The sequence below is a fragment of the Sander lucioperca genome, chromosome 9 (assembly GCF_008315115.2).
Source record: "Sander lucioperca isolate FBNREF2018 chromosome 9, SLUC_FBN_1.2, whole genome shotgun sequence".
NCBI lineage: Eukaryota > Metazoa > Chordata > Actinopteri > Perciformes > Percidae > Sander > Sander lucioperca.
Genome location: NC_050181.1, coordinates 38,057,944 through 38,069,939, shown reverse-complemented (window position 1 = coordinate 38,069,939; position 11,996 = coordinate 38,057,944). Strand labels below are relative to the sequence as shown.

Here is an 11,996-nt window from a genome sequence, read left to right as displayed (position 1 = left end):
AAAAACAAGTCAAAACAAGATGCCTACGTGGATGAGGCTTTATTCCTCTGACGTCATTGAAGCATTTAGTACAAACGAGCGTAGGGGCTGTACACGGGTTAAATTCATTCTTTTATCAAATAGCTGGCTTAAAATATCATTTCCTTAGCATGACCTTGGTAACTCTTCAACTCCCACCCCCCAAAAACTAACATATAAACAAAATACATGGAACGAGTGCTGTACCTCTGTCTACACTGACTCGGACACCACTGTGAGTAAAACCACATTACTTCAGTGATGGGACGGCAGAATCATAACAATCATAAAAAGTACAATAAATACAGACATAGCTGCAGTTGTGTATTGGAAAATACACAGTGTGAACTGAAATGTGTACAGAAGGATAAAAAAAAAACAACTACACTTTGTCTTGTCCCTGATACTACTGAGAGTTTGTTGTTGTGCAAGATGTGCTAAACAAGTCCTTGTTAATTAGAGTTTTTTTTTCTCCATACTGTATCACTACATATAATGCTGACAGTGCTTTGTTGTGTCCAAAAGGACAAATAAAGATAAAACAAGGCTTTCTTTTGTGAGTGACTACCCATTGGTCAGAACACTGTCCACACCTTCATGAGATGAAAAACTAAAAACAACCTGACTGTCCCTTTAGTGCTTATTTGAGCTGGAGCTGGAGCTAGGCCTGGCTGTTGCGTTTGCTGCAGAAGGCAGGGTGACACGTTGCTCGTCAATTCTTTTGGCCTGAGAGCGCATGATGAGGCTGAAGAAGTCCTCGTCTGGTATAGTGGGCCCTCGGACCGGAGGAGGGGGAGGGGCACAGCGCTGGTCATCCAAACGGGACCCCTGGTCGAGCGAACAGGAAGGAAGAGAGCTGCAGTTTGAGATCCGGTTATGTGTTTTTATATGTTCTTGTTTGGAAAAGCACATAACTGTTAACGAAAAACTCAACACACAAGTTATTTCACATGCATGAAGAAGATTCGGGAGATTGAGGAGAGTTTAGGATTAAACAGTACAGTGTAGGTGCCATCCCAACTTCTGAAGTTCCTGTCTTCCTGAAGGTGTATTTAAACTTTGCAAGATTTAAATTTAGCTGAACATTTAAGGTAAACAAAGATATTGCAGTGGCCTAAAACACAGATGGTAAAGCCTAGTTCAGCCTGTCTCTCTCTCTCTGGACATTATGTAAAAGTGTGGCTGGACAATATATCGATATTATATCGATATTGTGATATGAGACTAGATATCGTCTTAGATTTTGGATATCGTGATATGACAGAAGTGTTGTCTTTTCCTGGTTTTAAAGGCTGCATTACAGTAAAGTGATGTACTTTTCTGAACTGTTCTAGCTGTTCTATTATTTGCCTTTTCCCCACTTAGACATTATGTCCACATTACTGATGATTATTTATCTAAAATCTAAGTGTGAAGATATTTTGTGAAAGCATCAATTGTCAACCCTAGAATATCGCCACAATATCGATATCGAGGTATTTGGTCAAGAATATCGTGATATGTGATTTTCTCCCTATCGCCCAGCCCTACCCACCAACCTCCAAAAGGAGACAGTCCTGAAACAAAACATTCCCTCATCATGCAGCTGCCTAGACTCCCAGAATCTATGGAGGCCAAGAGCTGAAGTACTCCTCTGCCTGGAAAGGTTATGATGGACACTGACCTGAATAAGACCTGGGGTGCCGCTGTCTCAACATACATAGAATGAGTTCGTAAACTGGAAATTACACCACAATAACTTCTTGTGTATTAAATGTACTGCATGCTTATCATTGTGCAGTAGCACTGTGTATTCGGTCATATCAGGTACCTGGCACTTGACGAGCATATCGAAGAAGTCGTCGTCAGGCTCGGCATTGTCAGCGTTGGCCATCAGGTGGCTGAGCACGGCCTGGTTGCTGTTTTGATGGAGCCTGAGGCCGGGCAGGCTTCCCCCTGCCGCCGCCGACTCCTCCACCCGCCGGCCTGGGGCGCCAGAGACGTTGGCGGACTCTGATACAGCTACAAGAGTTTGAGAGAAACGATGAAGTGCCAGGAGAGATGCACAGCCGAGAACGTTTTATTTCAGTATGAAAACTACAATATACTGTGAGAATTGGATTCGTTTTGAGTGTGAATGCATGGACTCACATTTCCTGATGGCTCTGGGCGGCGTTTCTGGACCACTGCTTAATGATAACCTGCTGCCCTTATCCTGTATTGAACAGCGTTGGTCATCCATACGGTTGCTCTGGAAACGGCTCAGCAGGTCAAAGAAGCCCTCGTCTCCGAGCATGTCAGGACTGAGTCGCTGGTAAAGTACAAAAACATGAACATAAAAGAAGAGCTAAACAGAACAGGCCTTGTTTAATGATAGCTGTAGGCGACTAAATGAGGTTTAGATGTGTGTGTGTGTGTGTGTGTGTGGTTATCAGCTGAATGCACCCTGTACTGTGTACCTTCTGTGGTCCCTGTGTGGCCGTCTGGCTGGTGTCCAGAGTGTTGCTGGTGTCCTGGAGGACCTTACTGGAGCCGCCAGCCTTGTATTTCTTCCCACGCAGACGGTTGACAAAGAACAGCTTGGAGGAGCTCTTAGCCAGCGAGGGTTTAGACTGTTTGGTCAGGATGTCACTGTTCCACTTCTGACCCTTCAACACACAGGAGTGGATTAGTTACCACAATGCAGAAGGGAAATGAGGGGAAAGACGATAAGCTTGGAGAAGATAAAGCATCCAATGATGTGGTAAACACTTGGTTTTAGTAGCAAAGCGGGACATAGACAGAGCCACGATAGAACATTGTGTGTGTTAGTGGGTCGAGGACTTCATGGGGCAGGAGAGGAGTCCTTACATTTATCTTGTCTGGAGTGAGTTTCATCAGCTCCAGCTTCTCCATGCTGTGTCTTCTGCTCATCCTGGGCCTCGCTCCTAAAAGCACATACAGTACAACAATTACAACCATATTAAACACCAGTCATACAAACTGTTAAAAGAAGACGTGTAATGTATAACTCACCATGCAGGTTGTAGTCTATGTCCGTATTCTCTGAAATAGTGGAGTTATTTGTGCTGTAACTTAGACCCAGAACCGTCTGGAGATCAGACACGTTCATACGAGCCGTCAGCTCGCCGCTTCTGTCTCCAGTCTAGAGGGGAAAAACACACACACACACACAGGTTAATTTTACTACTGAAGGATTTCTTTACCTGTTTTTTTGTAAAGTAAAAATGCTTAGAATATCTTTTTCAGTGCTTTACTGTAAAGGCGAAATGCAGCAAAGGAAACTGTCCACTGCTCTCATTTACATGACGTACCTCTTTGCAGATCTCAAGGTGTTTCTCAGCAAAGTGCATGGCTTGGTCATGGTTCCCCAGTGCAGTGTAAGCATTTCCAAGACTCCAGCATGCACGACCCTCCCCAATCCTACATCAGAAAACACAATTAAATACATATACAGAGGTGTAGTTCAAATTCTTCTTCCTATAGTGTGTGTGTGTGTGTGTGTGTGTGTTTGTTTTACTATATTCGTGGGGTTCAAAAACTGGGGAATACAGTATACTTGTGGGGTCTGCACAGCCTTGTGGGGCCCAAAATGCTGGACCCCACAAGGTTAAAGGGCTGTTTGAGGTTAAGACTTGGTTTAAGGATTAGGGTTAGAATTAGGTTATGGTTAGGGTGAGGGTAAGGGTTAAGGTTAGGCATTTAGTTGTGATGGTTAAGGTTAGGGTAAGGGGCTAGGGAATGCATTATGTCAATGACAGGTCCCCACAAAGATAGTGATAGAGTGTGTGTGTGTGTGTGTGTGTGTACCTGTCATTGAGGTCCTGGGCTATGATGAGGTGTTTGAGGTGGTAGTCTATGGCTCTCTCATAATCCTGCAGAAGTGTGAAGGTGTTACCCAGACTGTAGCAGGCCTGGGCCTCCACAGCGCGATCCTTCAACTGCCTGGCCAGCTGCAGTGTCCTCCTGACAAACACGCAGACAAGCTGGTTCAACACACTGCAGAGAGGCCTCAATATTTGCCTCTGGCTTTTTACATCACGGGCTTACTTTCTCACAAGAAGTCCCCACAGTTCCCACATTCTTGGAACAACATACCATGTCATACACAAAGTAAAGTTTCCCCTTTTTTTTTTTTCTTTTAGATATTGAGATTAATTGCCATTTGCCTGGTGGACAAAAAAGTTAATTTTGAACCCTGGTTTTTAATCAAGAATGAAAACATTACACTTGCATTTTAAAACACAACTTTATATCTGTGTAGATAAGTTATCATTATCTACTCTGCCGCCGTTGTTTAAGGAAAAATGTACTTGCGTCAGACAATGCTTTAAAAAGATTCACATGTAGGGCTGTGGCTTACTTGTAATGTTCAGCTGCCACTTCGAATTCCCCCAGAAAGATATAGGCGTTCCCCAGGTTGCAGTAAGCCCGTCTTTCTGCCGAGCGGTCGCCAAACTCCTTAGCTATGAGCAAGCGCTGTTCAGAAAGAGACATAAAAAAACATATTTTATCATACTGTCATCACAGAAGTAGGTTTATAATGCTTGTCTGTGGAGTGTGTAGACTTTGCAAATATGCTTTGATAGTGAAAGGGCTTTTTAGAGTTACACCACACCTGTTCGTGAGAAGCTACCGCTTTGCGGAAGCTTCCCAACAAGTAGTAGGTGTTGCCGAGGTTACCATAGGTTCGACCCTGAGCAGCACGATCTCCGAGCTCCTTCACTATCGCCAAGTTTGCCCTGAAAATACACATACAGTCAAATGCACTATGACGGCATAACAGCAAAAAAGGCATTGCGTCATTAAAATATCACCCGCGCATATTTACTAGCACCGTACTGTGCAGTCACTCACTCATAGTACTCAGCTGCCTTCCTCAGTGCCACCATGACCTCCTCTGGGAAATCTCCAGGCTCAGCTCCACTCCAACAGATACTTTTGCCTTTGGCGTGGTACACGTTCCCAAAGTTATACAGAGCTCGCGCATGACCCACCTAACACACATCCAGGAAAAACATGTCAGTGCTGACGGTTGATGTCTTCTGAATCCCCCCCGTACACTCCTAGGGCTCGGATGATATGCTTTGTTCCGATTCGAGTCTTTCACGATACATGGGTGCCGGTTCGATTTCATTTATTGCAATTCTAGAAGTACTGCTATTCGATAGTATGGAGTATTGTGATTTTCTTTTCCTTCTTTAAAAACAAAAGTTGAATAATACACTTCTAGAGACAAACTATCATGAGACATTTCTAAAAAAAAAAAAAAATCTTAGAAGAGTGCACATCACATCTCATTTATTTCATTTGTAAAGAAGTTGAGAAAAAGAACTTAACATGTATTTTCTGCATTTTCTGCTTTTGCTCTGTTTTGCTGAAAACGGATATGATGTAGTAGCCGTCAGCAGTTCCATATAAACTGAAAATATGTAGCTAAATCATTGGTAAAAAATAAATAAATAACGATTCTAGGTGAAAGAATAGATTATAAAAATCACTGCAAAAAAAAGAAAACGTGATACATAGGGTTTTCCCCACCACTATACACTGCAACAATAGGCTTGAATATCCTGCTGCCTCACCTTGTCATTTATGTCTCTGGCTATGTCCAAGTGCCGCTGACAGCAAACCACAGCCTCGTCAAATCGCCCCAGCACCTTTAATGTGTTGCCAAGGTTTCCACTGGCTTTGGCTTCTCCAAGCAGGTCACCGATTGTCCTATGCAACACACAATGTGTTAGTAATAATACATGTTGTAATGATCTGTTGGTCTGCAGGGTTGTGGGGTTCTTGTGCAGGTCCAACCTGGTCAAGGTGAGATCGTGCCGGTGGAACTCTAGGGCCTTGGCGTAGTCATGCAGGTGGAAGTAGGCATTGCCCAGCTGACTGTAGATGGCACTGAGCACCTGCAGGTCCTCTGTGCCCACCTGGATGGCAGCTTCAAAGAAGGAGACGCCTGCTCTGTAGTCGCCCACCTTACAGAGCCGCTCACCCTCCAGCGCCAGCTCCAGGCAGGACACCTCCATCCTACAGCAGAAAGAAGCAGAGTCAGTGCATCAGGTGTCTAACAAAGATCTGGCCTGCTGTCTTAAAGGTGCTGTAGGTAGGATTGCGAAGATCCAGGACTTAGCCAAAAAATTTGAACATCGACTACTTCTCAGTCCCTCCCCCCTTTCTGCTAAAGCCCAAAATGGTCTCCTAAGCCCCTCCCCCCCACAAGGGAGAATGAATGTGTGTGCATGAGCAGTTATTGACACGCAGTCAGACACGCCCCCGATTTTTCAAATCGCACTACAGGCTGTAGGTGGTGCCAGAGGAGCCGGATTTTAAATGACCTGCTTCATGTAGTTCTACTGGAACATAGGGTCAGTTTCAGCAAATATGACAGAAAGTTAGTTTTATAAGTCTTACCTACTGAACCTTTAACTGGCTTTTTACTGAGCAGCACCACAGTATCTAAATCCAAAGAGCATCATTAAGGCCCAATAATGAAGAAGCTGTGGAAAAACAGACCTTCTCTGGCTGAAAGCTACAGCCAACTGACCATACTCCACTCACAACCAAGGAACAAAGCTTTTAGCCTTTGCTTAGAAAGACAGATTTGAGCTACTTCCTTCCACATACAGAGAACAATGGGGTCTGTTTGTTATGGTAGAGCTCACATCCTTTTGACATGCCTCAGAAAGTGAAGTTGGTTCCTTACTTTTACAGTCAAATGAAGCAAAGAGCGGGTGGAAATAGTAAAGAATAAGTATACCAATGTTCAGCATTCCCCTGGTTATCAGCTTTGCTTTAGAATCAGAATTGATTTAAATATGTTGTGTTGTGCCTTAACATATCCACATTGGGTACTGGAGGAAATCAATATAAAATGTAGGATATAATATTTAAAAAGCAATTAGAATTGGGTTGTCTCAAAAAGACGTAATAACCACGCCTTGTGGAGTTACAAATGAGGCTCAGGCGTTTCAGGGCCAGATGATAGAAAGGTCAGACAATGGCTGGTGCCTTATCTGCACACGGATTATTTTTAGATTAAACTGCATATGTGTGCAAAGCAAAACTTGTCTGCTGCCAACTTTTGTTTTTCAGGAAACTGCATTGTTGGGAAGAGATCGGCTTCACACAAAGTCTATTCAGTTTGTTCATCTAGTGTGGATTCCTCATGTGAAGTAAAAAGCTTACATAGTCTATGGTGTGCTATTAAAATGCTCATGTAATCAGCAGCCTTAGGCATTAAATTAAAAAAAAGCCTATCTTTTTGTTTACTACAAAGTTACTGTGAAGACATACTTTTCCAACACTGTAGCAAATACTAGCCTACCTGCTCGCTTTCTGTGTCTTACAACAACAACAACAACAGCAGCACATGGAACTTCTGAGAGGCATCTACCGAGGTTTCTACTAGACAAACTTCCAGGCTGCAGCTCCTTCTCTTTGCCTGAAGCATGGAGAGACCAATTTAGTAGTCTGTAGTAAAGGATGGTGATCAAGATCTTGTTTGTTGTGATCTTAAGTCTAAAAAAAGGTTTCCTGTGACATCAAATCCATTGTTCACCTGACATCATAGAGCTATTTTAGCATCACGCATCGGAAAACCTTCAAGGAGACGTGTGTGATGTTGTCACAGTATTTGCTGCATGGCAGCAAGGAAACTGCTCTATCATCATTTTCTCAGCTAATCTGCTTGTCTTTAAAGCTCCCTATTCTGACCTGGTCACCCGAGATTACACCTGTCGAGCGCACACGACAGATTACATCGCTGGTGAGTGCTAAGTAGATTTATTAGACGCGCCAGGCACAAGCAGACCGAAGTGAAGTCTAAGGGAATAAAGTAATTAACGATAACCAATCTGACAGTAGTATATGTTGGAAAAAACATATCCTCCCACCAAGCAGACGCCTACTTTACCAAAATAAATTGGACACACACACGTGTTGCGAGTAACAAAAAAAGAAGTGATGAATATTTCAGGGCTTGTTAAATATTGAAGCCAACTGGAACAGGTCACACCTGCTGCCAGAGCTCTTTACCTGGGTATGTAGGGACAGCTGGCAGTGGCTTTGTTGGGAAACACGCCTGCCTTTAGTCAACAAACAGTCCTCCCTCTATAATTTACCTAAGGCTTCAATTTTCAATTCCATATAACACAGAATACCATCACTTCCTCAACAAGGATATAGAATTCAAAAAAGAGATTTGTCTTCTCTTAACCAACAACCAATCATTTCAATTACAGTCCCTTCTAAAACTAACGAGGGAAAGCAAGATGTTAAAAAAACAGAGCCAGGAAAAATACTCTACAACCGTACCTTAGTTGAGAGAGGAGAGATTCCTACCTGTAGCGGACATGAAAGGACTGCTCCTCAGTTCCCGTGCTAACCACTGAGCCACTGGTATCCATTGATGTGCATAATATGAGGGAAAATCCCAGTCTCGTTCCGGAAAAAATGGTTGCGTTTAAAAACAAGAGCCAACAAGAAAGAAAATTTAAAAAATCTTTGGTCAAAGGGAGTTGGGCAAGTGGAGGTAAGCCAAAGAAAATGTCATGAAATGTGGTCGAGCGTGTGACCGTCCCTTTGCTGAGTGTTGACAGGGGAAGGCAACCCCATGAGTGTTAGAAAGAGCTGCAGAGTCCTGAGCGTCAGTCCACGCGGCTACGTTCGTATACTGTGTGTTTTGCGTCACTGCACCTCAATCTCGCCAGTGGCCCTCTGTGAAGAGAACACAAGATGCTGTATGTGAAGCCTCATTCTGGCCGCACGGTGCCATGGCAACACCAACCAAACAGCAGCGTGCACAAGCGGGGCAGGCAGAAAGTGAGAAAGAGAGCAGGGCGGGAATGAATGGATGGGGTTCAACCATGTACAGTCTATGGGTTCAACACAGGCAAGCCATCAATCTAAGACAGTGACCCAATTCATCCAGGCTTGGAGATGTGCGTTTGTGCTCTAAAGTTGCTACAAGGTGAGCAAGCTATGAATGCCACAGAATGGAACCTAAGCAGGCAGAGATGGCAGGAAAATAGTATCTCCAGAGAGTGTAAATGCAAATAAGAGGAAGTTTTTGAAAAGAAAGAGAAACCAGCAACCTGATGCATAACATGATTTATCAAGAAAAAAGGTCACTAAATTAAAAACTGAAGCAAAACCAGAAGAACCTACTGTGCGTATGCAACTTCCGCCAAAGGAAAGGACAGTGATAAGCAAGCTACATGGATAAGACGGCACCAAGTATAGACCAGAGCCAATCATTACCTCATTTCTCCATGAGGTCATATAAGCCACACCCATTTGTTCCCCAAATTTAACACATCATCCCCTCCCCTCAGCACACACACACACACACACACACACACACACACAATGGGAAATGGGGCAGACCAGATATTTGTAAACTGGGTTAATTCTTTATGCTAAATAACAGATAAAAGACAACAAAGACATGGCAAAAAAGCAGGGTGTATATTTTAAAACCTTTCAGAGACAGTTGAAACACATGGCAATGCCACATAAATGGCATTGCATTTTATAGATTAGGCATTGTAAATGACCACTATGTTCCTTTATCAGCTATCTTAATATGTTCAGCCCTACTTTACATATAGGTCACTCAATGGTATGCTAAATTGCTTCCTTTTAATATTACTTAAAAGTCAAAATATTGTCAGATATGTACTGTACTAATGAATCCAGGCCCAGTTCTACCGATTGTGCATAGAAAGGAGGCCAGTGTTAATAAAGTACCTTGGATGAGGACCTTTGATATACAATAGGCTTGCTGAACAGTATAGTAGTATTAGATCAGCATTGAGCTCATACTGCAAGAAGAGCACACATCTTAAAAACAGATGACAACCAAAACAAAAACAAGAACTGTTTTGACAAATTGCAACAACTCAATCATGCCTTGTTGATGTCAGAATCTCTTGTTGTGCTGGAAAATGTCTCTCTATGAAAAGACTCAAACACAGTATGAGTGGTAGTAGAAATTCAACACTAAGCTTAGAACTGAGGGGGCATTTTACAGTTTAGGGCCTGCTCACAAACAAGTGTGAATAAAATGCGAACTTTCTTGCTGATATCGCAAATTTATAAATAAGAGGCTTGTATCTTACCTTGTATAATCAATGCATTAACTAAACAAAAACAGCCTCTGGCAATTTATAGCACATATAGTATTTGTGTTTTGATCAACCTGTCTGAAAAGAAGAAAAAAAAAAAACTATGAGAATGAAATCATCTCTTTGCCAAGCCTGTTCTTCCTGTTGCTATGTAAATGTAACAGTTAGGCTATAATGCAAAACTAAAGCCCATGGCTTTGGATGTCTGTGCAGTACATGTTCCTGCACATTATTATAATCACCAATTGATGTGTGCCAATGTTGGTGCAGCCTTTTCCACCTTCGAATGCCAACTGGGTGTGTTTAAGAGAGAGCTGCCTTGCTCACAAAGCTACAGTGAGCATGAACAAGTGTGTGACAGGAAGAAGTGATCCATGACTAAAAAGGCACATCAAAAGAAACAAGACGGCGGGTAATCACTGACTCTTCAGTCACAAATAGGACATGATTTCATCTTCAGCAGATGTGAGCTATTTTCATTGTGCTTACAGCCCATTGATGCACTAAAATGACTACTGCCAAGGAGAGCAAAATCTAAATTTGGAAACACCACTCATCATTACACCAGGAACCAACAAAAGCCTGCACCAAAACAAAAGATATAAATAACTGCATATGTACTGGGATACTGACCTGTAAGTCTTCCACACAGGAACAGGAAATCTGGGAAGCCTGCAAGGAAAGTGTTGACCATGAATAACTTTACACCTAAATATACTGGTGTTGCAGTCCTTGAGTTACTTGTTACTTGGTTACTTGAGTTTGTAGTTGAACATTAAACATGTTTATCTTACATAATATGGGCACTATGATACAGATTTTTACATAACATTAAACTTGCACTAAATACTTGGTGGTTTAGTACTCCAGATGATATACACACACTCAGTTGCCAGTTTATTGGGTACACCTACCTAAAACTAGCTGTACATAACACAGCAGGTTCGCCTAATACCACTCAATGAGGGAAGGCTAAATATTATAAACACATCCAAGTATTACTGCAATACATTTCAACATCACCTCAAACTATAGCCTCTAATTGACCATACATTTGAGTAAAGTGTACCTAATAAACTGGCAACTGAGCATATGCAACATATTAAAGGTCTGGGTGATGTGAGCGTGTGTATGCCTGTATAACTGTGTATTACTAAACTGGCATATCAATTAAATAATGCAAGTGCAAGTATAATGTCAAAGAATGACATCTGTATGAAAATGGCCATAAACACACAATACAAATACAGTTAAACAATTATTATGTAAGTTATACATACTTTAACTATATTCAACATACGTTCTTATAGATCATAAGGGCGTAAACAAACACAAACACGATTGTTTATCATAACTAATCTCTACTGGACACATCCCTGTCGGTATGAGCTCTAGTCAGACAGATTTTAGTGCAACTCTTCAATGAGGAGGCTTTAAAGCGAGGGTTGTGAACATCATGATGGGTAACTGTCAACGTTAACGTTACTGTATTGTCAGAAGTTTAACACCAGCTCGAAGGCACAACCTCGGGCTGTGAATGTACCCCTCTCTGGTTACAGTAACGTTATCCAGCTAAAGATTAGCAAATGAGCGTGTTAGCTGCTAAACTTACGTTTGGCGATCCAGTTCGAACAATGGTGAATTCTCTTCTTTTCTTTACTTTCTCACAAGAATAAAAACATAAGGTCGATTAAAAAAAACGTCTGTAATATAGGGACAAATTGTACTAACGTTATATACAGTCTAACACACTACATTATCCTTTAACTTTTTGTAAAACTTCGATTTAACTTCGATGAGAAAGAAGAAAAACCCTGGCTGTACTACCGTATGTGTTTTCGCCAAGTAGCCAATCAGGGGACGACATTCAAA

The 11,996-nt window shown here is 42.2% G+C and overlaps 1 protein-coding gene across 4 annotated transcripts; it reads right to left on the bottom strand.

The window, feature by feature from the left end:
• Nucleotides 1–23: 23 nt before the first annotated feature.
• Nucleotides 24–11,970, bottom strand: gpsm2 (G protein signaling modulator 2). Of its 4 annotated transcripts, XM_031281131.2 has the most exons (16): nucleotides 11,737–11,970; nucleotides 10,758–10,796; nucleotides 8,341–8,715; nucleotides 5,806–6,027; nucleotides 5,583–5,718; nucleotides 4,855–4,994; nucleotides 4,616–4,739; nucleotides 4,361–4,476; nucleotides 3,808–3,963; nucleotides 3,312–3,420; nucleotides 3,013–3,142; nucleotides 2,848–2,924; nucleotides 2,457–2,645; nucleotides 2,149–2,308; nucleotides 1,829–2,019; nucleotides 24–846 (listed from the first exon to the last, which is right to left on the bottom strand). In XM_031281131.2, the coding sequence occupies exons 3-16, from the start codon at nucleotides 8,403–8,405 to the stop codon at nucleotides 652–654; spliced, it is 2,010 nt and encodes a 669-aa protein (XP_031136991.1). In that variant the 5' UTR covers nucleotides 8,406–8,715; nucleotides 10,758–10,796; nucleotides 11,737–11,970; the 3' UTR covers nucleotides 24–651. The 4 variants fall into 4 exon arrangements, with proteins under 4 accessions (XP_031136991.1, XP_031136995.1, XP_031136994.1 ...); XM_031281135.2 differs by lacking the exon at nucleotides 8,341–8,715 and having other exon boundaries at nucleotides 10,746–10,796; XM_031281134.2 differs by lacking the exon at nucleotides 8,341–8,715.
• Between the last annotated feature and the right edge of the window lie 26 nt (nucleotides 11,971–11,996).

Bases quoted from the DNA above. Each gene is read 5' to 3' on its own strand.
- gpsm2 (XM_031281131.2), bottom strand. From the start codon at position 8,405: ATGGATACCAGTGGCTCAGTGGTTAGCACGGGAACTGAGGAGCAGTCC. The intron at 6,028-8,340 runs GTAGGAATCTCT...TTTCTGCTGTAG, and splicing joins TCCTTTCATGTCCGCTACAG to GATGGAGGTGTCCTGCCTGG. The intron at 4,740-4,854 runs GTGAGTGACTGC...GTGTATTTTCAG, and splicing joins AAGGCAGCTGAGTACTATGA to GGCAAACTTGGCGATAGTGA.